Source organism: Rhineura floridana, chromosome 3 (assembly GCF_030035675.1).
Source record: "Rhineura floridana isolate rRhiFlo1 chromosome 3, rRhiFlo1.hap2, whole genome shotgun sequence".
Classification (NCBI taxonomy): domain Eukaryota; kingdom Metazoa; phylum Chordata; class Lepidosauria; order Squamata; family Rhineuridae; genus Rhineura; species Rhineura floridana.
In genome coordinates, this window is record NC_084482.1 from 11,663,778 (window position 1) to 11,689,454 (window position 25,677).

General features: G+C 43.5%; 1 protein-coding gene across 2 annotated transcripts in view; it reads right to left on the minus strand.

Annotated features, from left to right (window-relative positions):
- Positions 1–10,199: 10,199 nt before the first annotated feature.
- COLGALT1 (collagen beta(1-O)galactosyltransferase 1) overlaps positions 10,200–25,677 on the minus strand; it is a 30,420-nt gene continuing 14,942 nt past the window's right edge. For both annotated transcript variants that reach the window (XM_061614464.1, XM_061614462.1), the window contains exons 7-12: positions 20,564–20,640; positions 19,668–19,774; positions 18,701–18,833; positions 16,183–16,310; positions 15,446–15,652; positions 10,200–14,331 (exon numbers count right to left, since the gene is read on the minus strand). In XM_061614464.1, coding sequence (XP_061470448.1) covers positions 14,064–14,331; positions 15,446–15,652; positions 16,183–16,310; positions 18,701–18,833; positions 19,668–19,774; positions 20,564–20,640 — 920 coding nt within the window. In that variant the 3' untranslated portion in view covers positions 10,200–14,063. The remainder of the gene's footprint in view (positions 14,332–15,445; positions 15,653–16,182; positions 16,311–18,700; positions 18,834–19,667; positions 19,775–20,563; positions 20,641–25,677) is intronic.

Sequence of the window (25,677 nt, forward strand, 5' to 3'; positions counted from 1 at the left end):
GTGGGGAACCTCTGGTCCAGGGGGAGCAAATGTGGCCCTTCAATCTTCTCTGTCCGGCCCCCAGTGCTCTTCCCATGCCACACTTCTTTCCCATGTCATACCCTTTACTAGCCTCTTAATTACCCTTGCTTGCCTGATGGAGGATGGAAAGATGGTATTTGTGTGTATAGAAAGAGATCTCTGATTTTTGCATGATTTGTGTGTAATCTACTGCAGAAAGATCAGAGTCACAACCATTCAGTGGAAGCTAGAGGCTCCTATGCCAGTGGGACAGTGAATCCACTCCAGGTTTTAGTCTGAACTTTCAATGCGCTGTCCAAGGTGCTGAGCTCCTTAAAAGTTCAGATTAAAACCTGGAGTGGATTCACTGCCCCACTGACATTGGAGCCACTGGTCTCCACTGTAACCATTGCTCTGCCCACTTTTGCCTCTGGCCCATCCAACACTGGCATGTGACCCCCAGAATGTTGCCCACAAAGGAATGTGCCCCTCCAGTTGAAAAAAGGAACCTCGCCCTACCCTGATATAAATAATGGAACAAATGCTATCATTTCTGACCAGTTGTCTCGTTATGAACCTTCCCGTTCGTTGAGGTCCTCGGAAGAAATACTTCTTACGATCCCTCCAGTTTCACAAGTTCACTTGTCAGGAACCAGAAATAGGGCGTTCTCGGTTATAGCTCCTAGTCTCTGGAATGCTTTACCGAGTGAGACTCGGCTGGCTCCTTCGCTTGCGGCATTTTGCCGCCAGGTGAAGACATTCCCAGACAAACATTGAACTGGAATCCATTGGATTTTCTCAGAATTTTGCAGTGCAGATTTTATCTATAAAATAAAGTATCAATGTGTGTTTTAAAATTAATATCTTGTGATAAAATGCATTAAGAAATACATATTTTGAGACAAAAGTTTAAACTTGTGTATTTTGTAATAATATATGTCTATACTCAATAGAACATTTTTGTATTATCATGATTATTATTTTGCATTTATTCAGATTTCTCCCCCCGCTTAAATTCAGATTAACTTGAAAATGGGATTATGAGTAATCGCATGAGAAACTGGCTATTTGCCCACAACTTTGCCATATCTTCTTTCTGTCCCAGATATATAAAGGGGGGCTGCCCGAGGCAGCACCTCAGCGCAGGCCTCAGCATCAAGCAAAGTGTGATACTAAGAGTGCACTTAGAATCGCATTTAGGAGTTGTCTTGGAATCAGTTAGGAATCCATCCCAAGCCAAGAAAAATCATCACTGCAAGTGCTGGACAGAGACAGGCAAACCAACAAGTTGTTGTGACTGAAAGCCTGCCCCTCTTTAGGGTGAAAAGTTGATACTTGAATGGTTTTTGTTCCTCAGTTAAGAAATGAGTGTTATTGCCTACTATGTACGAAAAAGTGGTTTCTACACGTGCCAGGGTGAGAGCCTGGTGGGGATAGTTTCTGTCCCCTTGAGTGAGAGACAAGGGGGAGTGTTTGGTATGAGTGTTTTATTTAGTGTGTGTGTGTGCATTATTTGGTTGTATATATAGAGATCTGAGTGGTTCTCATGGTACGGATATGTGAGTATGCTGTTTTTAGGATGCAAGACTGAATTATGTAAGTGCTAGAGTGTGATTTGAGGTGTGCTAAAATAGTACGCTTGAGTGTGTTTGTTTAGAATATTGATATGTTTGAATATGAGTGTGTTAATTTTGTAAGGGTGTGTTTGAGTGAACTTTGTTGTTGTTTTTGTTATCTGCCTCCAAGTCGACTACGACTTATGGCGACCCTATGAATCAGTGACCTCCAAGAGATTCTGTCATGAACCACCCTGTTCAGATCTTGTAAGTTCAGGTCTGTGGCTTCCTTTATGGAATCAGTCCATCTCTTGTTTGGCCTTCCTCTTTTTCTACTCCCTTCTGTTTTTCCCAGCATTATTGTCTTTTCTAGTGAATCATGTCTTCTCATGATGTGTCCAAAGTAGGATAACCTCAGTTTCATCATTTTAGCTTCTAGTGACAGTTCTGGTTTAATTGGTTCTAACACCCAATTATTTGTCTTTTTTGCAGTCCATGGTATGCCTCCAACACCATGTTTCAAATGAGTTGGTTTTTCTCTTACCTGCTTTTTTCACTGTCCAACTTTCACATCCATACCTACAGATCGGAAATACCATGGTCTGAATGATCCTGACTTCAGTGTTCAGTGATACATCTTTGCATTTGAGGACCTTTTCTAGTTCTTTCACAGCTGCCCTCCCCAGTCCTAGCCTTCTTCTGATTTCTTGACTATTGTCCCCATTTTGGTTAATGACTGTCCAAGGTATTGATAATTCTTGACAAGTTCAACGTCCTCATTGTCAACTGTAAAGTTACATAAATCTTCTGTTGTCATTACTTAGTCTTTTTGCCGTTCAGCTGTAGTCCTGCTTTTGTGCTTTCCTCTTTAACTTTCATCAGCATTTGTTTCAAATCATTACTGGTTTCTGCTAATAGTATGGTATTGTCTGCATATCTTAAATTATTGATATTTCTCCCTCCAATTTTCACACCTTCTTCATCTTGGTCCAATCCCGCTTTCCGTATAACATGTTCTGTGTATAGATTAAATAAATAGGGTGATAAAATACACCCCTGGCTCACACCCTTTCCAATGGGGAACCAATCGGTTTCTCCATATTCTGTCCTTACAGTAGCCTCTTGTCCAGAATATAGGTTGCGCATCAGGACAATCAGATGCTGTGGCACCCCCATTTCTTTTAAAGCATTCCAGAGTTTTTCATTATCTACACAGTTAAAGGCTTTGCTGTAATCTATAAAGCACAGGGTGATTTTCTTCTGAAATTCCTTGGTCCGTTCCATTATCCAACGTATGTTTGTGATATGATCTTTGGTGCCTCTTCCCTTTCTAAATCCAGCTTGGACATCTGGCATTTCTCGCTCCATATATGGTAAGAGTCTTTGCTGTAGAATCTTGAGCACTACTTTACTGCATGGGATATTAAGGCAATAGTTCAATAATTACTACATTCCCTGGGATCCCTTTTCTTTGCAATTGGGATATATATGGAACGCTTCCAGTCTGTGGGCCATTGTTTAGTTTTCCATATTTCTTGACAGATTTTTGTCAAAATTTGGACTGATTCAGTCTCAGTAGCTTGTAGCAACTCTATTGGTATGCCATCTATTCCTGGTGATTTGTTTTTTCCAAGTATTTTAAGAGAAGCTTTCACCTCGCATTCTAAAATTTCTGGTTCTTCATCATACGGTTCCTCCATGAATGAATCTGTCATCCTGTCATCTCTTTTATAGAGTTCTTCAGTGTATTGTTTCCATCTTCCTTTTATTTCATCTCAGTCAGTCAGTGTGTTCCCCTGTTGATTATTCAGCATCCCTATTCTTGGTTTAAATTTCCCTTTCATTTCTCTAATCTTTTGGAACAGGGCTCTTGTTCTTCCCTTTTTGTTGTCATCTTCTATTTCTATACAATAACTATTGTAATAGTTCTCTTTGTCCCTACCTACTAGTTGCTGTATTGTTGCATTTAGGGTTCTGACCGTGTTTCCATCTCCTCTTGCTTTAGCTTTCCTTCTCCCTTTAACCATTTTAAGAGTATTTTCAGTCATCCATTGTAGTCTTTCACTCTTTTTAACTAGAGGTACTGTCTTTTTGCATTCTTCCCTGATAACGTCTCTGACATCATTCCATAGTTCTGGTTCTCTGTCAACTAAGTTTAAAGCCTCAGACCTGTTCCTTATTTGATCTTTATGTGCATCTGGAATGTTATTTAAATTGTATTTTGGCATTATGATTGCTTTGTCTGTCTTCTTTAGCTTTACTCTGAATTTCCATACAACCAGTTCTTGATCTGTACCGCAGTCTGTTCCTGGTCTTGTTTTCACAGAAAGTATGGAACTTCTCCATTTTCTGCTACCAATCATATAATCAATTTGATTCCTATATTGACCATTTGGTGATGTCCACAAATACAGCTGTCTTTTCAGTTGCTCAAAAAATGTGTTCGCAAGAAACAAATGATTGGCTTCACCAAATTCGATAAGTCTTTCTCCTGCTCCATTTCTGTCTCCTAGGCCTCATTTCCCCACAATTCCTAATTCTTCTCTGTTTCCTACTTTTGCATTCCAATCCCCAATGATTATCAGCACATCTTGTTTTGATGTGTGATCAATTTCTTCCTGTACTTCTGCGTAAAATATCTCCAATTCCTCTTCTGCATTTGACGTTGGAGCATAGACTTGGATGATGGTTATGTTGATAGGTTTCCCGTTTAATCTCATTGATATCACTCGCTCAGACCTTGCGTTGTAGCTCCTAATTGCTCTTGCTACATCACTTCTCACTATTAAAGCAACCCCATTTTGCTCATATCAAGTATTGCAATGTTGATGCGTTCCATGCTTGACAATTTCTAACTTTTCCTGGTTCATGCTTCTCACATTCCATGTTCCTATTGTGTGCATCGTACAACTCCGGACTCTCCTTTCGCATCTGCGTGCATCAGCCTCTGAGCTTCCTTTCGGCTTTGACCCAGCTGCATCATTAGTTACAGCGCTACTCGTACTTGTCCTTTGTTCTTCCCCAGTAGCTCGGTGGGTGCCTTCTGACCTGGGAGTCTCATCTTCCAGCACTATCTCGTGTTGCATTTTGGATACTCTGTTCATAGGGTTTTCATGGTAAGAGGTATTCAGAGGTGGTTTACCATTGCCTTCCTCTGAGTATGGATGATCTTAGTCTAGACTCCTGACGGCATTGCTCTTAGCTTCTTCAACACTCTCAAATCCCCTCACCACGAGGTGTGCATCCTAGAGAGGGCCTCTATGCCCCCCCACACCCCTCCACCTACCTGTCTGCTGTCTTTTACCATTGCCCTTAACGAAGATGGCGGCCACGGTTTTCCTAAGGTACTGAAGCCCCTGCCGCCATCTTAGTTGATGGCACAGATGCGCACACATAGCACACAAACGTGCCATCAACAAAGATGGCGGCAGAAGCGTCATCCCCTTAGGGCAACCGTGGCTGCCATCTTTGTTAAGGGCAATGGTAAAAGACAGGAGAGAGGTAGATGGAGGTTGGGGGGTGCTGTGCGCTCACACGTGCGCACACACACACACAGGCCGGGGGCCAGGGCAAGCTGATGCCCATGGGCCCTGGCATTCCTGGAGGCGGCCCTGCATTTATATACCACTTATATTTAAATAAAACTCTAAGCGGTGTACAACATAAACCAAAACATCTTAAAACAGCAGACACAAAAACCTGACAAACGATAAAATACAATTAACTGAATAAAACACCCTCTTTAGTATCAACATATAGTATAAACATTGCATATAAAATTAAGAGAGCTATTCGCTATGGGCGGTCTATAAATGAAACAAATAAATAAAATAAAATAAAATAAAATACAAGAAAAAATCATAACAAACATAATAGACTAAACAAAATATTCCCTAGGCTTCAAGGGGAAAAAAACCAAGTTTAAAAAAAACAAGTTTATTTTTAAACATAGTAGATTAAAACAAACTAAATCAGCTCATTTCTTAATCACAATGTAGTAACAAGCAAAACAACGAAAACAGCCAGACCCCTTTAGAACAGAATTTGATCTAACTACAGCTGAAAATAGATATCATTTAGTTCACACAACTCCCTCTAGGATGCACACCTTAACGTGGTAAGGGGGGTTGAGAGTGTTGAAGAAACTGAAAGCAATGCCATCAGGAGTCCAGACAAAGAGGCTAGACTTGTAGCAGGGTCACCCAAGACAGAATGATCAAAGCTGAGACACTAGACTAAGATGCATCCAAACTCAGAGGAAGGCAACGGTAAACCACCTCTGAATACATCTTACCACGAAAACCCAAGGAACAGAGTATCCAAAATGCAACACAAGATAGTGCTGGAAAATGAGACCCCCAGATCAGAAGGAACTCACCGAGCTACTGGGGAAGAACAAAGGACAAGTACTAGTAGTGCTGTGACTAATGATACAGCCCAGAGGCTGATGCGCACAGATGCAAAAGGAGAGTCTGGAGTTGTACGACGCACACAATAGGAACATGGAATGCGAGAAGCATGAACCAGGGAAAGCTAGAAATTGTCAAGCAAGAAATGGAACTTATCAACATTACAATACTAGGCATGAGTGAATTAAAATGGACGGGAATGGGACATTTTCAATCAGGCAACTACAAAATATTTTATGCAGGAAATGAGAAATTAAGAAGAAATGGGGTTGCTTTAATAGTGAGAAGTGATGTAGCAAAAGCAATTAGGAGCTACAACGCAAGGTCTGAGCAAGTGGTATCAATGAGATTAAATGGGAAACCTATCAACATAACCATCATCCAAGTCTATGCTCCAACGGCAAATGCAGAAGAGAAATTGGAGATATTTTACGCAGAAGTACAGGAAGAAATTGATCACACATCAAAACAAGATGTTCTAATAATCATGGGAGACTGGAATGCAAAAGTAGGGAACCGAGAAGAACTAGGAATTGTGGGGAAATGACGCCTAGGAGACAGAAATGAAGCAGGAGAAAGACTTATCGAATTTGGTGAAGCCAATAATTTGTTTCTTGCGAACACATTTTTTGAGCAATCGAAAAGACGACTGTACATATGGACATCACCAAAGGGTCAATATAGGAATCAAATTGATTATATAATTGGTAGCAGAAGATGGAGAAGTTCCATACCTTCTGAAAAAACAAGACCAAGACTGCAGTACAGTTCATGAACTGGTTGTATGGAAAATCAGAGTAAAGCTAAAGAAGACCAACAAAGCAATCATAATGCCAAAATACAAGTTAAATAACATCCCAGAAGAATATAAAGTTAAATAGGGAACAGGTTTGAGGCTTTAAACTTAGTTGACAAAGAACCAGAAAAACTATGGACTGAAGTCAGAGATGTTATCAGGGAAGAATGCAAAAAGACAATACCTCTAGTTAAAAAGAGAGAAAGACCTCAATGGATGACTGAAGATACTCTTAAAATGGTTGAGACAGAAGGAAAGCAAAAGCAAAAGGAGACAGAAACATGGTCACAACCCTAAATGCAACAATACAGCAACTAGTATGTAGGGACAAAGAGAACTATTACAATAGTTATTGTATAGAAATAGAAGAGGACAACAAAAAGGGAAGGACAAGAGCCCTATTCCAAAAGATCAGAGCAATGAAAGGGAAATTTAAACCAAGAGTAGGGATGTTGAATAATCAAGAGGGAAACACACTGACTGACTGAGATGAAATAAAAGGAAGATGGAAACAATACACTGAAGAACTCTATAAAAGAGAAGCCAGGATGACAGATTCATTCACAGAGGAACTGTATGACTTCTTTACTCATCGCATAGTTACCAGAGCTTGGAAAAGTTACTTTTTTGAACTACAACTCCCATCAGTCCCAGCCAGCACTGGCTGGGGCTGATGGGAGTTGTAGTTCAAAAAAGTAACTTTTCCAAGCTCTGAGTTAAACTATGGAATTTGCTCCCACAAGATGCAGTAATGGCCACCAGCTTGGATGGCTTTAAAAGAAGATTAGACAAATTCATGGAGGACAGGGCTATCAATGGCTACTAGCCGTGATGGCTGTGCTGTGCCACCCTAGTCAGAGGCAGCATGCTTCTGAAAACCAGTTGCCGGAAGCCTCAGGAGGGGAGAGTGTTCTTGCACTCGGGTCCTGCTTGCGGGCTTCCCCCAGGCACCTGGTTGGCCACTGTGAGAACAGGATGCTGGACTAGATGGACCACTGGCCTGATCCAGCAGGCTCTTCTTATGTTCTTATGTTCTTATGATGAAGAACCAGAAATTTTAGAAAGTGAGGTGAAAGCTTCTCTTAAAATACTTGGAAGAAACAAATCCCCAGGAATAGATGGCATACCAATAGAATTGCTACAAGCTACTGAGACTGAATCTGTCCAAATTTTGACAAAAAAGTGTCAACAAATATGGAAAACTAAACAATGGGCCACAGACTGGAAGCATTCAACATACATCCCAATTCCAAAGAAAAGGGATCCCAGGGAATGTAGTAATTATTGAACTATTGCCTTAATATCCCATGCAAGTAAAGTAGTGCTCAAGATTCTACAGCAAAGACTCTTACCATATATGGAGCGAGAAATGCCAGATGTCCAAGCTGGATTTAGAAAGGGAAGAGGCACCAAAGATCATATCACAAACATACGTTGGATAATGGAACGGACCAAGGAATTTCAGAAGAAAATCACCCTGTGCTTTATAGATTACAGCAAAGCCTTTAACTGTGTAGATAATGAAAAACTCTGGAATGCTTTAAAAGAAATGGGGGTGCCACAGCATCTGATTGTCCTGATGCACAACCTATATTCTGGACAAGAGGCTACTGTAAGGACAGAATATGGAGAAACCGATTGGTTCCCCATTGGAAAGGGTGTGAGCCAGGGGTGTATTTTATCACCCTATTTATTTAATCTATACACAGAACATGTCATACGGAAAGCAGGATTGGACCAAGATGAAGAAGGTGTGAAAATTGGAGGGAGAAATATCAATAATTTAAGATATGCAGACGATACCATACTATTAGCAGAAACCAGTAATGATTTGAAACAAATGCTGATGAAAGTTAAAGAGGAAAGCACAAAAGCAGGACTACAGCTGAACAGCAAAAAGACTAAAGTAACGACAACAGAAGATTTATGTAACTTTACAGTTGACAATGAGGACATTGAACTTGTCAAGAATTATCAATACCTTGGCACAGTCATTAAACAAAATGGAGACAATAAAGAAATCAGAAGAAGGCTAGGACTGGGGAGGGCAGCTGTGAAAGAACTAGAAAAGGTCCTCAAATGCAAAGATGTATCACTGAACACTAAAGTCAGGATCATTCAGACCATGGTATTTCCGATCTCTATGTGTGGATGTGAAAGTTGGACAGTGAAAAAAGCAGGTAAGAGAAAAATCAACTCATTTGAAATGTGGTGTTGGAGGAGAGCTTTGCAGATACCATGGACTGCAAAAAAGACAAATAATTGGGTGTTAGAACCAATTAAACCAGAACTATCACTAGAAGCTAAAATGATGAAACTGAGGTTATCCTACCTTGGACACATCATGAGAAGACATGATTCATTAGAAAAGATACTAATGCTGGGAAAAACAGAAGGGAGTAGAAAAAGAGGAAGGCCAAACAAGAGATGGATTGATTCCATAAAGGAAGCCACAGACCTGAACTTACAAGACCTGAACAGAGTGGTCCATGAGAGATGCTCTTGGAGGTCACTGATTCATAGGGTCGCCATAAGTTGTAGTCGACTTGGAGGCACATAACAACGACAAAGAGAAAGTGAACAGAGAGCAATTCTCTCTCTCTCTCTCTGAGCACTTTATGGAACATATTCCACCCTCTGGACCAGTAGGGCTGTGATAATGCTCCATTATTCAATGTACCAAATTTATATGCCTTTGGTGGGGACTCATAAGGTTGCTATTTGCAGATGTTTGTGAAACTTTGTCTGTATGGGAACTCTACCCACCACCTCGTTTCTTTACTTTCTCATCAGGTATGCTCAGCTCGTACAATAGAACAGCTTTCCTCAACCTGGTACCTTCCAGATGTTTTGGACTACAACTCCCATCAGCCCCAGCCAGCATGACCAAAGATCAAGGATTATGGGAATTGCAGACTAGCAATATCTGGAAGTTACCAGGTTGGGGAAGGCAGCCATAAACTGCAGAGGCAGGGATTAAAATATACATGATATTTAAACACCTGCCTCTATATATAAAGCACTGGGGGGAACAGGCTTTTGTACGGAGGTACCTAGGTTCAATCTCAAGCATCTGTGTTAAAAAAAAAGATCTCAGTAGCAGGGCTAGCAAAGACCTCTGCCTGAAAGCCAGGAGGACCACTGCCAGCTGGGAGTAGGCAGCTCAGGCTTAACTGGATCATTGGCTGGCCGCCTGCCTATGGCCCTGTGTGATGCTTCCTCTCTATAATCCATGGATTGTTGAACAAATAATGCATCATTAAGAAAAACAAATTAAAGAGATATACTTACCATGACCTAATACAGCATTTTCAACCCTTTTACTTTCAGGGAACTAGGCCAGCGATGGAGAATGTGGGCCCTCCAGCTGTAGTTTGACTCCAACTCCCATCAGCCCCAGCCAGTTTAACAAATGGTCAGGGATTATCATAATCATCAGTGTTTATTTGTATGCTGCCTTTCCACAACAATTTATGCACAAGGCGGCTCACAATATGAACAGAAAAAAGTTACACAATTCACTTTTACAGCTGCAGTCAGTCAAGGCCCCACCCTTCCAGGACAGGTGGCAAGAGGCCAGCAAGCAGGGAGAGGGTCTTACAGCCAAGATGGTCTCCCCCTGGATTATGGAAGCTGTAATCTAGCAACATCCAGAGGACCACAGGTTTCTTATATGTGCTCTAGGCAAACATTCCAATTCATGCTGAGCAGTGCTGTTAAGCCTCACTGCTCCCTCCATTAACTTAGCAGGTGTCCTAAAACATATCTTAACATTCTCCTGTGACTGTATGCTCTGGGAGACGTTTAGGGAAGTTGGGCAAACTGACTTTCAAGAAAGTTTGTCCACCATGACCGATCATCTTATTGAAGGAACTGTGATGAGCTGCCAAAGGACCCCCAAACGCAAGTCTCAAACCATAAATCTAATGGGAATGTGGTGGAACAGTCAAAGGAAACTAACACACAGCTAGATTCAAATTTTGTTCTGGTAGGCATACACAAGGGCATTCCAGTACAAAATTTACTCTGGAATGCCAGGTACTATAAATGTGCAGTTGTACGTGTTTTCCCCAAGTAGCCAATGTATAACTATAGCAACCGGGAAAATCTGGTCATCACAGACATATCATGGAGAAAAGGCAAAGATAGAGACTACATGACAGCTAGATCATTTGTGTATTGATTGCTCAAAAGAAAAGAACAATGTACAGATGTAGTTTAGCTGTATTACTACAACTTGTGCATCGTTTTCATGGTCACAGAAAAAGCTTATGTGTTTAGCTCTCATGTCTGAGGTAAAGAATCTTGACACGAGACCTTGAAAACAGAATGTGGTACACAGATGCCATTAAATTGAACAATAAAATGAACGTGGACACTTCTTTACTTGTGTCCATTTTTCTAGTCCTTGAGCATGTTTCTTACAATCCAATTTGCAAATGCACTTCAGCCATCATGGGAACTAGAAATTTACCCCACCCCCATGAAAGAAGATACTAACAGGTCTTAAGAAGTACCAACAGCTGCACAAACTACTTCAAAGACTGCATGAATATGACCCACATATTGATCACCTCCAGCTGGTGCTGGCCTTGGACCTGTGGGAACTGGATTCAAAACTCTCTGCTCAACCAGCTACATTTCTGCTTTTGTAGAATAGGCACAATAGTCAGCTGCCCCTTTGTGAATATCAAAGTTACAACCTGTTGTCCGTGTTCTCCTGTACAAGTCCTATTGAAGTTAATGAGAGCTTCACAAGAGTTTGTATAGGACTTGCTGGTGGATTGTGCCCCAATAGTGCATCAAAGGGATGGAGGGTGAGATGTGCTCTCTCACTACAATTGATCCCCATAAACCACACTCTCCTTCTGGGCTGGTTTTGAACCTTGGCCTCTCTGCACAACAGGGACCAAAGTGAGGCCAGTACAGGCTGTCCTGTTCAAAACGACCCACGCTGCAATACCAGTGTGAGGTTCTTCTCTATTCCATCATGGCTCTCCTCCACAAACAGCTTCTTTAATATAATACATAATTTAACATGTACATATATGTGTGCATGTTGTAGTTTTGCCAGTGCAGCTCTGATCGGAACAAAGACATGGAACCCAAAGTTGTTTGAAATATGTGCATGCATTTTGCACACCCACAAATGCTGTACCAGGCCATGTGCTGAAGAATATATACTGATGAAAGAGGAGAGTACATGATGCAATATTTCTGCCTAGGAGGAGACGGGGCAATGAGAGAGTGCAGCAAACTATATAGGACTGTGCAGTAAATTCTCAAGTGGTATAAGCAACAGGAAATAGCTAGGTACTTGATTTCTGTGCATTTTGCAAATAAGTACACACATAAGTCTGAGGGCAGAACTTCCACAATCCCACCATCCTGGTGTGGAATCTACCAGCAGGAATCATAGAGTTAAAGAAAAAAATGTGATACAAGAGCTTTGTTGATACTGATCTTCTATGCCATCCAGCTGCAACCCTATCCATATAGTGACATTACAAATCACACTCCATCGGTGGAGCCTGTAGCAAAAACAGGCACAACTATGTCAAGGCTCGCATGCACACACTGCACTGTTAAGAGCATGATGGTGCTTGCCGACAAAGGCAACGACAGTTACACATTCTGTAGAAGCCCTACTGTCACAAGAAGCCCAGCGCAGTGTACACTGTGGCATTATCATGCCCTTCCAGCATGGGTGAAACTAGTTAGGCTGCCATGTTTCCTCTAAAATCCTCCAATGCATGCTCGCATTCCTTACGGGATCTCTGTCTCTACTTTGCAACACTTTCCTTCCTCCTGATTGTGGGGGAAAACCTCTCCTTGCTAATGCCATTGACCTATTCCAATGTTTCAGTTCAGTTATTTTAGATAATTTTAAAAAATATTCAATGAGGAAACGTTAAAAACTTTAATTATATTACAAAAGTCGAAGGAGATGGTGGTGATTGCAGGACCGTTCACCATACTTCAGGAGTCTATGGACTAATAGTTCTTTAGCCTTCAGATCTGGGACCCACCTTTTTAACCCTAATCTGCAAGACGGGGCTCATTTTTAATTAACTACTGTATGTCTGTCTTACTCTCTTTCCCCCCACTATCTTTTTCTTTTTTTGCTTATAAAAGAAACTCATGAATAAAAATAACAATTTGGTGTGGAGGTTACAGGTGCACCCAACCTTAAACTCCTTATTCACCAGTTGAAAAGCAATGCTATATGCTTGTCACAATGAAATGATCGAAGATGTCATTTCAACCCTGCTTTCCATGTTGTACTGCACCTCCCATCATGCATCTCTGACTGCTGGGCAGTAAAAGTTACAACATAAAAGGGCACTTTTTTGTCCTTGCAAGGCGAAGCAAGAGATATGCTAGGGAAAACGTTCACTAGGCCATGGGAAACTAGGACATTTGAGAGAGAGATCAGGATTCCACAGAAATCAGATAATAGAACTGTCACCAGTAAAAACTTTATATAAAAATATCTGGACAGGTCTTAACCTTACACCAAGAGATTCGGTTTTGTTTGACACAGAACATTATGGTGCTGGAGCTTGCTAGTCTGGGCTGCATCTCAGCCCCTTTTCTCAAGGACTAACCAGTGTCCCCTCCTTCCAGAGATATAGGGCTCCCTATATAAGATCCTCCGTGGCGCAGAGTGGTAAGCGGTGGTAACGCAGCCGAAAGCTCTGCTCACGGCCGGAGTTCGATTCCAACGGAAGGAGGAAGTCGAATCTCCGGTAAAAGGGGTCGAGGTCCACTCAGCCTTCCATCCATCCGTGGTCGGTAAAATGAGTACCCAGCATATGCTGGGGGGTAAAGAAAGGCCGGGGAAGGAACTGGCAATCCCACCCCATATATACGGTCTGCATAGTAAATGTCACAAGATGTCACCCTAAGAGTCAGAAACAACTCGCACTAGAAGTGCGGGGACACCTTTACCTTTTTTTTATAGGAACCAGTACCAATTCTTCAGAGAATAAAACTTCTCTTACTCAAATGAGTATGGCACGATCTCACCCACATCACTTTCAAAACAGAAGAAGAGGATGGAATGGGTGGTGGTGGCAGGACTATGCAAACCCAACCATTTATGTTGCAGGTTCCCCATGACAGGGGAAGCGGAGCTTACCATTATGCTTTGCCACAAGATATGATGGAAGATGTGGCATGCACTGGGCCCCACAGCTGACAACTGAGAGAACCAACTTATAAACCCCGAGAAAGGGAAGAGTCCTCCCCCTCACACCACGCCCCTATCCTTCAGTCCCCTTCTCCTATGCGCCAGCAAGGTCATAGTTCATCACGGGCTGTGCTGTCAAGAGGGGACTGGAGCACATCAGAGTTCTTGGCTTCATTGCTCAGTTCCTGCTGCTCCTTCATCTTCTGGGACTTGGCCCGGTCCCAGTCCGTTTTGACATTCTCATTGTTCCACACCACAGAGGTTTCTGTGTCACTGATGTAACCGTCGTCACCTGTGTAGTGCGTCGGGTAAACTAGCAGAGGCTCTACTGAAAAGGCCAGCAGGTTCCGGTTATCAAAGTGCTCCTTATATTCAGAACTGTAGAAGGGGAACAAACGTTATATGAAAAGAGCTGCTTCCCAGGGCACAGTCAAAGTTTAACTGTTCAAAACTACAATTCCCAGGGTTCTTTGGGGGAACCCATAAACCTCATTTAAAGTGAAGGCATACCCTCGCTGTATCCATCATCATTCTGCCTGCCTAAATATTAATTATGTTTCAGTTGAGCCGGAAAGATGAAACTTCCTAAGTTGAGAAGGGTCAACTTCAGTGAATGAACTCTGGTTTCTCTTCAGATCATGTAACTTCAGTGAATATAAACTCCTGAAAATGTAGGATACACCCCCTAAATTTAGAAACAGCACTTGTTCCTTTAAGACAGAGATAGGGAGCCTGTGGCCCTCCAGATGTTGCTGGACTACAACCTCCATCATCTCTGATCATCAGGCATCCTTGCTAGGACTGGTAGGAATTGGAGCCCAGCAACATCTGGATGCTCACAGGCTCCCTTGTACAATGCTTATATGGGGCAGGTTCCCCCAGCAACAGATAAAATGTGGGAAACTGTCTTCCTGTTAGAGAAAGTTGAATTGATTAACTTGTTGGGCAGCTTTTGTGTCCTAGAACACTTTAGATTCTTCCAGCACTAACATGTTAGGAGTGAGAGCACACGTCCCCTTACCAAGACCACTTAGTCTAAAGCTACATAAGATTCGACACATGATTGATTTCTCCTTTCTTAAAGAGTACAGTCATCTAACCCAGGAGTAGCCAATGTGGTTGACCTCCACATGTTTTAGACCACAACTCCCATTGGCCCCAGCCAATATGGCCAACAGTCAGGGATGATGGGACTTGTAGGCCAGCAACATCTGGAGGGCAACCACACTGGCTACCCCTGATATAGCCACACTCAGGGAAACCCAGCTCAGCTGCCCAGTGTCCTGGGCTTCAGCAGACAGCATGGCCAGAGAAGACAGAAACCAACTTAACAACGGAATGGGAGAGCAAAAACAATTTTCGCAGCAAGAAAATCAAACAAGAAAATCTAGGAATAGATAAAGATAACTCAGTCCTTTGCGAGCCCTACTTATTGTGGCCACAGGCGACGCCCGCCCCTTTCCTACCCAGCAGCCTCAAAGCCCAGCCTTACACAGGGTGTTTGTCGAACATTACAGGTAGAAACTCGTCCACAGGTAACATCTTGGAGAGGGGCTTGGCCTCCAGTAGCTTTCGGGCCCCCTGAAGAGAGATGACATAGGCAAGAGTCCAGTACGAGTAGTCAGCCTCCACCAGATTGCGGACGTGGGGCACAGCTTTCTCAGGATGCTCCACTTGCATGCGTTTCCGGCCAATGTAGCTAAAGGGAAACAGGAAATAAGGTAAATAACAGGCACTCCTTGCAGCATGTGTGGGTGACCCACAGGCCACATGCAGCCCAGGGTGCTCCATCTAATTTTTGCCACTGCCCAGCCCATCAGCAGAACAGCACAGAAAACTGTTGTGATTGTGTTGTTAAAAGCAGTGCAAGGAGAATGATTTCAGCTTTACTGGGATCACTGGCAGATGGTGTTGCAGAGATTTTTGTGCATGTGTGTGTGTGTGAGAGAGAGAGAGAAGCAGTGAATGGGAGGGAAGGACATGGGGGGAATATGTGCCTATGAGTGTGAACGTGAGGCTGAATGAGTGTGCACGTGTGTAAAAGTGAAAGGGGTAGAGGGATTGCTGGCCATGGCCCCACCTGTTCTCATGCAGGTCCTGCGCACCACCACATGTTGCCCTCAGGAGCAAAAAACATTGCCTCCCTCTGCCTTGCATGATGTCCCATTGGGGGAATGATTTTGCCAAGAAATTTCCAGCTGGCTGCATTAACAACACTTTCTCACTCACATCAAATCCCAGTCCAGGCCATCTTCTTCCAAGTCATACATGAGGTTCATCAGGCGTCGTTTAAAAAAGATCTCAAAGCGCAGGTCATCCTCGAACACCACTGACTTCTCCAGGCCTCTCTCAACTATCTGGAAAAATTCAACACACATCACCAGCCTCTTTTCTGTTTATTTTTTAAAATCATTTATTTAGTTCAAATATTGTATTGTGCTTTTCCACTAAGGTGCTCCAGCGGTTTAACCCCATCACAGCTGCTCTTTCAACTCCTCCTTATTTTCCTAAGTTCTTTGGCATGACTTTATCTGCATCTCCTCGTCTCCAAAAGGGGCAAAAAGCTACACAGGGTACTGATGAGATACCCTCAACCACTTGCAACCATAAGGTGTCTAGAGACCATCCTTCCACAGCCTAGTGCCTTCCAAATGTTGGGCTCCAGCTCCCATCAGCCCCAGTCAGCACAACATCTGGAAGGCTGGACTAGAAATGTGTTCTTTTATTATTATTTTAAAAAGGAAAGCTAGTATTGTAAGTATGCAGAATTCTGCATTTTTTTCTGCACTCTTACAGAACCACGGCCCTGTCCTGCATCCTCTCTTAATACTGAGGATTAAAAAGTGCTAGCATAAATCACAATGCAGCTGCGCCTCCAGGGCAGAAAAGTAAAAGTGGCATTCAGATTTCAAGTGGCAAAAGGCCTAAAGGTTCCTTTACATTCTATGTCATCGCACCATGAACAATCTTTTCCATCTTGTGACCAATGTAAGAATCCAACACGCCCAGCAGGTGGCAGCACACACTAAACAATGTAGTGAAATCCAGACTGGCTCTACGTATTCATTTATCCTTCATGCTGCTTTAGCAGACTGCAAGCAAGCACAGCCACACAGGAGTCCCCAAGTCTGGCTCTCATGCCAAAATTAAGCCAACATCCCAGTAGCGCCAACACATCAGGGCCAGCTCTGGAATCAAGGGATCCTGTCTAACACTAAAGCTCCCATGTTTCTGCACTGATAAAAATTGGTCCAATAAATATTGCTTCATCCCTTTTCGTATCTACTATTTCTATGTTGTGAACTAACAAGACAACTGGTGCCTATACTAAGCAATTTTCACCAATTCCAGAAAGAAAACTGAGCCCCAACTTATCCAGTGGAATGCAGACACTTCCAAGGCAGAGCCTAAAGCAAGAAACAGTTGGTCCATATGTTACATTCCCTTCCTCTCCCTGCATAAACATCAGAGCTGATGTGGTCTACTCATGCGGAAGGACACCCCTGGAACTCTGCAGACCTGCATGCACATACAGGCAATTCTGGTTCCAGATCTTATTCACCTCCAGAAGGGTAATCTGGAATGTCCCAGAGGCTCTACATGCAAGCAGACCACTTCTGTGAGCTCTTCAAAGAAGGCCAGAGAAAGCAGCGTATGAACCGACTGTTAAAGCAGGACTATATGCACTCTGCATTTTAAAACATCTGCCCATCAAAACTCTGTGCCATGTTAACCCACATGCAGCAGCACAAAACACTGAATTCTGCAACTTATGTGAAGTATGTAAATTATGCATGAGGAGGGGCAGGGCCGGCTCCGGGCATGCGGGGGCCCTTGGGCATCAGCTTGCCCTGCCCCCCCCCGGTGTGTGTGTGTGTGTGCACGCACGTGCATGGCACCCCCGCACGCCTCCCCACGGCCCCGCAACCTGTCTAGTCTTTACCTTTGCCCTTAATGAAGATGGCGGCCGTGGTTTCCCTAAGGGGAATGAAGCCTCCACCGCCATCTTTGTTGATGGCACACGTGCGTGCTACACGTGCACTTCTCTGCCATCAACTAAGATGGCAGCAGCAGCTTCAGTACCTTAGGGAACCTGCAGCCGCCATCTTCATTAAGGGCAATGCTAAAAAGCCGGCTGGCAGGTAAATGGGGGCGTGGGGGGGTGCAGATTGCAGAAGGGGAGCGGAGGGCCCCTCAGGGCCTCCTGTAGCTCCGGGGCCCTCAGGCAAGTGCCCAACCTGGCCGGCCTTTAGAACCGGCCCTGGGGAGGGGCAAGGCACGAGGCATAGGACTAGAGTCTCACCCCCTTACTGGAAATCTTATAGTGGGGACGGGGAAGCTGTGGCCCTGCAAATGTTGCTGGACTCAAATTCCCAGCAGGCCCCATCAACATGACAGAAGGGATTATGGGAGCTGTAGTCCATATTAGCATCTGAGGGTCACAGGTTCTCCATCCCTGTCCTACAGAGAGCTCACACTCCAAGCTTTTGAGATTTCACCAAGCATTGTCTGCACACTTTTAAGCCTAGCTGTGAGGACTGGAAGCTTCCTTGCTCACTCTCTCTGTAAAAGCTGAGACTTTCAGGAGCTGGATTCTGTGCCCACTACAATGGCCTGCAGTTTTTGACAGCGTTTGTGCAGAATCATAGCTTACACTCACAACCCTGTTTAGAAAGAGTTCCAGGGTAACTGACTGTATGAAAAGGCAGTCTTTGACTTTGTGTCTTACACAATGAGCATCACTTACCTCTTGCCAAATCTTATAGTGGCTGAGGAAGCAACCCAACTCCCCTTTGGTGAGCGGACGTCCGTGGTATGGATCCTTGTAACCTGGCAACATCTTGATGCCCATGGCTTCCACCTCGCTGGTGTTCATTGCTCTGAGGACAGAGGGAATGAAAGGAGGGAGGGATGATAGCCCGTAGGAGACATACTATCCATGGAGAGAGGGGCAGACACAGCCTTGTGCAACCATCTGACGATACTGTACATACTGTGCGGACTAAGGTGAAGATTAATACAGAAAGAGGCAACAGAATTATATTTCTCTGAATCAATTTCAGTTGGTGCAGAAGCTTCCAGCCAGCATGAAGTTTTTCACTGAACAGAATGGAAAGGCAGCCAAGTCTCAGAGCAAGGTTCTGTGCAACTCAAAAACTTGTATACTTCTTTCTACACCGAGTGGAATTAATCCAACACAAGATTTCACTTCACCTGTTATTTCTTACTTTCTAGAACCAATTTGGCTACAACTGTCTGTACACACCTGAGCGCAAGTCAATTCCTCTGTTCTGTGCAAGGGAAGATTCAATAAGGAAGGTAAGAACACAGCGAGTTGTCTTGCGTCAGATCAGACTGCCCTTCTAGCATTGTCTGCTCTGACTGGCAGGGTCTCTCCAGGGTCTCAGGCAGAAGTCTTTCACATCACACCTGCTACCTGAGAACCTTTTGACTGGAGATGGCAGGACCTGAAACCAGGACCTTTTGCATGATGCAAAGCACATCCTTCAAACATAAACTACAGCCCCTCCTCGTAAATAGTGACAGATACAAGTGTGTCCATTCCATTACAATACAGGTGGGCCCACAAGTACAGATAACATTGGCTATCAGTATGGCCAAGGCCATGCACCCTTTTCCCCTCTGCCTTGGTTCCTTGGGTACTAGTACTCCTCCCCAAAGGGGCAGCGTTTCACTCTGTAACACACACTTACTTCCCATCCACAGCCTCAACGACTTTGCTGTCAATCTCCTGCTCGTAAAGGGCCCGCAGCATCCGCTCCCGGCGGTCAGTCCTACGTTTCAGGTTAATCATGAAGACCTGGAAGAGGAAGCAACAGGGCAGTGAGAGACTGACAGTGAAGGCTGGCAGTGCCAGAAATGCAAATGAGGAACTAATGCAACGCTCTCCCCCTATATTGCCAGTATCAAGCCTCTACTGTGCCTACAGCAGAATGGTCAAGATGAACTCTTACCACTTCAGACTGTAGGCAGGAGATAAATACTCCTCTAACAGAAGCTCCCTACAAGTGGCCAACTAGCAAAGCAGGTGGTAGACTGGGCTAGAAGCTTCCTGATGTGCTAATGCCTTGCCTGCAGGGAGTTTCTTTTATGTGAGGAACATTAAAAATGCACCCCATCCCAGCAATACACATCTGCAGTCTCATATCACCTCAAGATTCTTCCAGCTCATTCTGTGGCCTGGGTAGAGACTAAGGCTCATATATAGACATTTCCCCGTGATATTCCACTCCAGGGGATCTGTCTGCATAGATCAAGCTCCTCAACCCCAGAAAGCAGGGGCTCCCAAAGCCAGAGAACTGAGGAAGCTTGCAACTTTGACTTCAGAATGCAGAACTACTGAAGAGAGCAGCCTCACAGCCCATGTGATGAACAGTCCCCAAATAAACACTCTACTAACTCTAAAAAAAGAAAAATTACTGGACCCCCATGTAAGCTATATCCAGCACTGCTGCTCATGATGATGATAATCCAGGGTAATCCAAATTCTGTGCTCAGAGCTGAATTCTGTGCCGTAGATTATGTAAATTAAGCACACTTACAAATATTTGCTTATTTTTCATCATTTACCCATCTCTATATTCCTCACCTCATCCAATCCCATTTTGTCCGGGATTTTGGGAGGCACAGACAGATATTGGGAAGGTTCCACTGGAGGATTCTTAACTGTAAAGAAAGACAACATGGAGTCATATGATAGACCATATGATCCAGTTTTTTTAAAACAACAAGATACTTTTTATGCTGAGCTGCTCCCAGATTCTTAGCCTAGTGTCAGGTCCATAACCTCAATGGTAGCGCATCTGCTTAGCATGTAGAAGGTCCCAGGTTCAATCCCTGGCATCTCCATGTAGGGTTGGAAAAGAGGTTGAAATCATGGAGAGCATTTCCCAGTCTGAAATCATAGAGAGCCATCTTCAGTCAGTGTGGATACTACTGAGCTATATGGAGCATGGGTCTTACTCAGTATAAGGCAGCATCCTAAGTTTCTGTGTTCCTATACACAGTGACAAAAGCATGCATGACCGACAGCTGCATCAAGTGGACTTAGAGGCATATCCAGATGGATTTTAAAACTGGAGTTTCCTCTTAGTCCAGGGGTGGGGAATGTGTGTTCCTGGTCTACAACTCTCATCATCCCTGGTCATTGGTCATACTGGGTGGGGCTGATGGGAGTTGGAGTCCAGCAACAGCTTTGCCTTTCCAAAACGCAATTTTAACTTTTTGGAGCCTGGAAAAACACTTTACAGAAGTTGACTCCCTTCCTCTCCTCCCACCCCCAATTGACAAATGTGGGTGCGTGCAGGCCAGTATTATTGGCATTATTATAAATTAATTTTATTAGTTTTTACCCATCCTTCCTCCGATATTCAATGTTTGCTCTCTCCCTGCACAATTTCCCCCCTCACAAATAGGTTCAAGACTGGGATTGCCCCAAAGAGCTTCCAGTGAGATTCATTGCTGAGAACAAATCTGAACTTGCAGGCAGAAGGGGATGTCTTTACACCATGCTACCTCTCAGTACAGGCTGAGATCTTCAATAAAATATCTTCCTTAAACTCCAAGTTCTCCCATTTAAAAAAATGCTTCTTTCACTTATGCTGTTGTCACCAGAAGGCTCACTTGCCCCCATCCCTCATATGTCCATGTGGTGACGGGGCAGTAGAATCGGTGGAACGTGTGTTGCTACACTGTCTATTCTATCGAGACCTTAGACTCCAGCTAATTATCCCAATCTTACTAAACATCCCCGGTAGAAATGAGGCTTTTTATGTAGATTATCTACTACCTGATCAGTCCCCACAGATATCAGCTCAGATAGCTAGTTTTTGGTCCGCTGCTATACACTGTAGAAGAACTCTGTTAAGTTGAGGGCTATGTGTTGATGTAGATCTGGTTTTAATGAAATTTTGATTGTTTCGTGTTGTTTTATTGCAGATTTTTATCCTCTTTTATCGATGTATATATTAATGTTGGTCTATGACTGCAATAAACTCATTCATTCTATTGTCACCAGAAGGTTCACTTGCCCCCATCCCTCACAGCTGCATTTCACAAGGGGTTTGTGATAGCTTTTATTCAAATCTGCAAGGATGAAAAATGTGTCCTATAACATATTTAAGCCCTCTTTTTGTATGAATGCGCTACTGAATATTTGCATTCCATGGAATCATAGGAGAGAAATTTATCGTGCCCTGCCAAAGAAAAAATATGCCTGAAAGAAAATGCAATTGTACTGGTGGGAAGAAAGGAACCTGAGGTATTAAGGAGGTTTGTTTCCCAATGGATTTCTCGCAGATATTCAAACACTCAGAGAGCTAAACATTTTCTCCTGAACGCATTACCTTTCCACATGCTGAAAGATTTTTGACATGGGGAAGGTTTCATGCAGCCAACCCCTGTACATTCAGAGGGGATACAGTCCTCTGAGAGCCACTGGTGGAGCCAGTATGCCTCTAAACACCAGTTGCTGGGGAGAGTGTTGTTCCACACGAGTCCTGTTTGTTGACTTCCCAGAAGTCAGCCGCTATGAGAATAAGATGCTGGACTAGAAGGGCCACTGTCAAAAGCAGCACACTTGAATGAGCTATTATAACTTGAGCTTTCTGTGCCCCAAAATGATGTGCTATTCATAGGCATTTTGCCTTCTAAAAAGTATCAGAAGGAAAGGACAGCATGTAGAATACACCTTTATTAATGAAAGCGGATTGTACACCGAACTCTCCTACTTTCCACGTTGGCCACATTTTCAAAGAGGCGACAATTTTGTCTTTAAGAGCAACTGGATTGAGTGAAAGGATCTTTGTGCAGCTGCAGCCCATACAAAGAACAACTGTGAAGCATCCTCAAGGGACAGAGTCCAGCAAACTACTCCAGAGCCCAAAGGATGGTGCATTGCCACACACAGGCCCCTTTGATAGCAGAGGAAAGGTTCAGCACAGGGCATATTAGACTGGTCAGGCTTCCTTGAACTGGAAAAGCAGGAAGGGTAAGCCAGTGAAGAAAGGCTCTGGTAATATTATCAAGACTGCTGATTGTCCTGTGATTTCAGTGGCATGTTTTACAGTACAATCCGATACACGTCTACCCAGACGCAGGTCCTGTTGATTTAGTAAGATTTACTCCCAGGTAAGTGGGTATAAGGCTACAGAATCTTAATTTGCAAAGATCTTTCATATCTTCATGTACTGTCTTCACTGTAAACCATTCACATTCCTATTTATAGAGACAGAGAACTGAGATGGAGAAGCAGAGATTTGCTTATGGCAGCACAATGATACTGTAGCAGAAGAGAAACATCAGAAGAGCCCTCCTGGATCAGACTGGGGTCCATCTAGTCCAGGACTCCAGCAACCTTTTTCAGCAGTGGCCAGACAGATGTCTCTGGAAAGCCCCAAGCCAAGCACGAACTCAACAACCTTGACTCACTGTCTGTGCCTCTAGTCTCATCCCAGCAACTGATATTCAGAGGCATCCTGTCTCTGAATCCTGAGAGTCCATTTACAGTGCCCTGTAAAAGTAATCAGACCCCTGACCAATGCTCTCATATTACTGAATTACAAATAGTACATTGTAATTTCGTTCTGCATGATAGTTTATTTTGAAACACTGAAACTCAAAATTAATTATTGTAAGGTGACATTGGTTTTATGTTGGCAAATGTTTGTAAGAAACAAAAAAAATGAAACATGTTGCTTGCATAAGAATTCAACCCCTGTGCTGTGGAAGCTCCCAGTTTACACAGATGAAAGAAATTGCCCTACTGAGGACACAGTCACCTTACCATTGACCTCCACCTGTGAGCCATTAAAGTTGCGGTCACATTGTCAGGATAAAAACTCCACTGTTGAAGGATCATTGGTCAGGCTGTGGATCTGAAGGAAAACGAAGACCAAAGAGCATTCTACAGAAGTGAAAGATAATGTAATACAAATGCACAGATTAGGAAAAGGGTACAAAATAATATCCAAGTTTTTGGATATCCCAGTGAGCACACTTGGATCAATAATCAGGAAGTGAAAAATGCATCACACCACCCAGGCACTGCCAAGAAAAGGCTGTCCTTCAAAACTCAGCACTCAAACAAGAAGGAGACTTGTGAGAGAAGCCACAGCCATCAATCACTTTGAAGGAGGTACAGGGTTCAGTGACAGGGAGTGGAGTAATGGTGCACCAGTCAACCACATCAAGAGCTCTGCATAACACTGGCCTGTATGGGAGGGTGGCAAGAAAGAAGCCATTACTCAAAAAGTACCATCTGAAAGCACGTCTGGAGTTTGCCAGAAAGCATGAGAGTGTCCCAGCTGCGATGTGGGAAAAGGTTTTGTGGTCAGATGAGACCAAGATAGAGCTTTTTGGCCAAATCTCAAAGCACTATGTGTGGTGCAAACCTAACACTGCCCATGCCTCAACACACACCATCCCTCCAGTGAAGTATGGTGGTGGCAGCATCATGCTGTGAGGGATGCTTTTCATCAGCAGGGACTGGACATCTTCTTAAAATTGAAGGAAGAATGGATGGAGCAAAATGCAGGGAAATACTGCAAGAGAACCTGCTTCAGTCCACTAAAAAAATGAAGCTTGGGAGGAAATTCACTTTTCAGCAGGACAATGATCCCAAGCACAAGCCCAAAGCAACACTGGAGTTGCTCAAGAACAAAAAGGTGAATGTCCTACAGTGGCCCAGTCAAAGTCCTGATCTCAATCCCACTGAGAATCTGTGGCACTCTTTGAAAATTGTGGTCCACAAGCAACGTCCAACCAACCTGAACGACCTGGAGCGAATCTGCCAAGAAGAAGGGGCCAAAATCCCTCCGACACTGTGTGCAAACCTGGTATATACCTACCCCAAGAGACTTAAAGCTGTTATTGCAGTGAAAGGTGGCTCTACCAAATATTAATATGGGGGGATGAATGCTTATGCAAGCAACATGTTTGAGTTTTTTATGTTTCTTACAAACATTTCCCAACATAAAACCCATGCCACCTTACAATAATTGATTTTAAGTTTCAGTGTTTCAAAATAAAATATCATATAGAACGAAATTACAATGTACCATTTGTAATTCAGTAATATGAGAGCATTGGTCAGGGGTCTGATTATTTTTGCAAGGCACTGTAGCTATCATGACATAAGGAGAAGCAGACTTCCCAACTTACCAGCCACAAACTATGCTGCCTCTTAAACTGCAAATTAATTTTGTACTCCTCACATTTGGATGGATGACATCACCCCAGTTTCCGTGATGCATAGATACAGCTGTTGACATTCCTCTGCTCTTAGAAACATGCAGAACTAGTGGTTTGGCCAAAGTGAAGAGCCACACTGGTAGGCGCTTAGGATACAGTCCTTTAGTCTCTCCATAACCATCCAGAGCAGAATTTTGCAAAACAGCATGCCAATTTGCCCAAAGGGCATTTATCTGGATTGCACAATTCCACTTTCATTGACCCTGAATTTGGATTGCCCAGGTGCCAAAAATTATTTATTTATTGTAGCCCAGAGCGTGCATACAGCCCTTCCTAGAGGAAACCAGTGCAGATGTCAAAGCTCTGGCAAATGTTAGCCACTCTGCCCTCTCCAAATGATGCTCTGTAACCATCCTCAGGGGCCCATCCACACAAGTTGTAAATGCTAACCTGTCAAGAAATCTGGTTTCCTTTCATGCAAATTTCCACTCTGGTTTTTAAAAAACTTGGAAA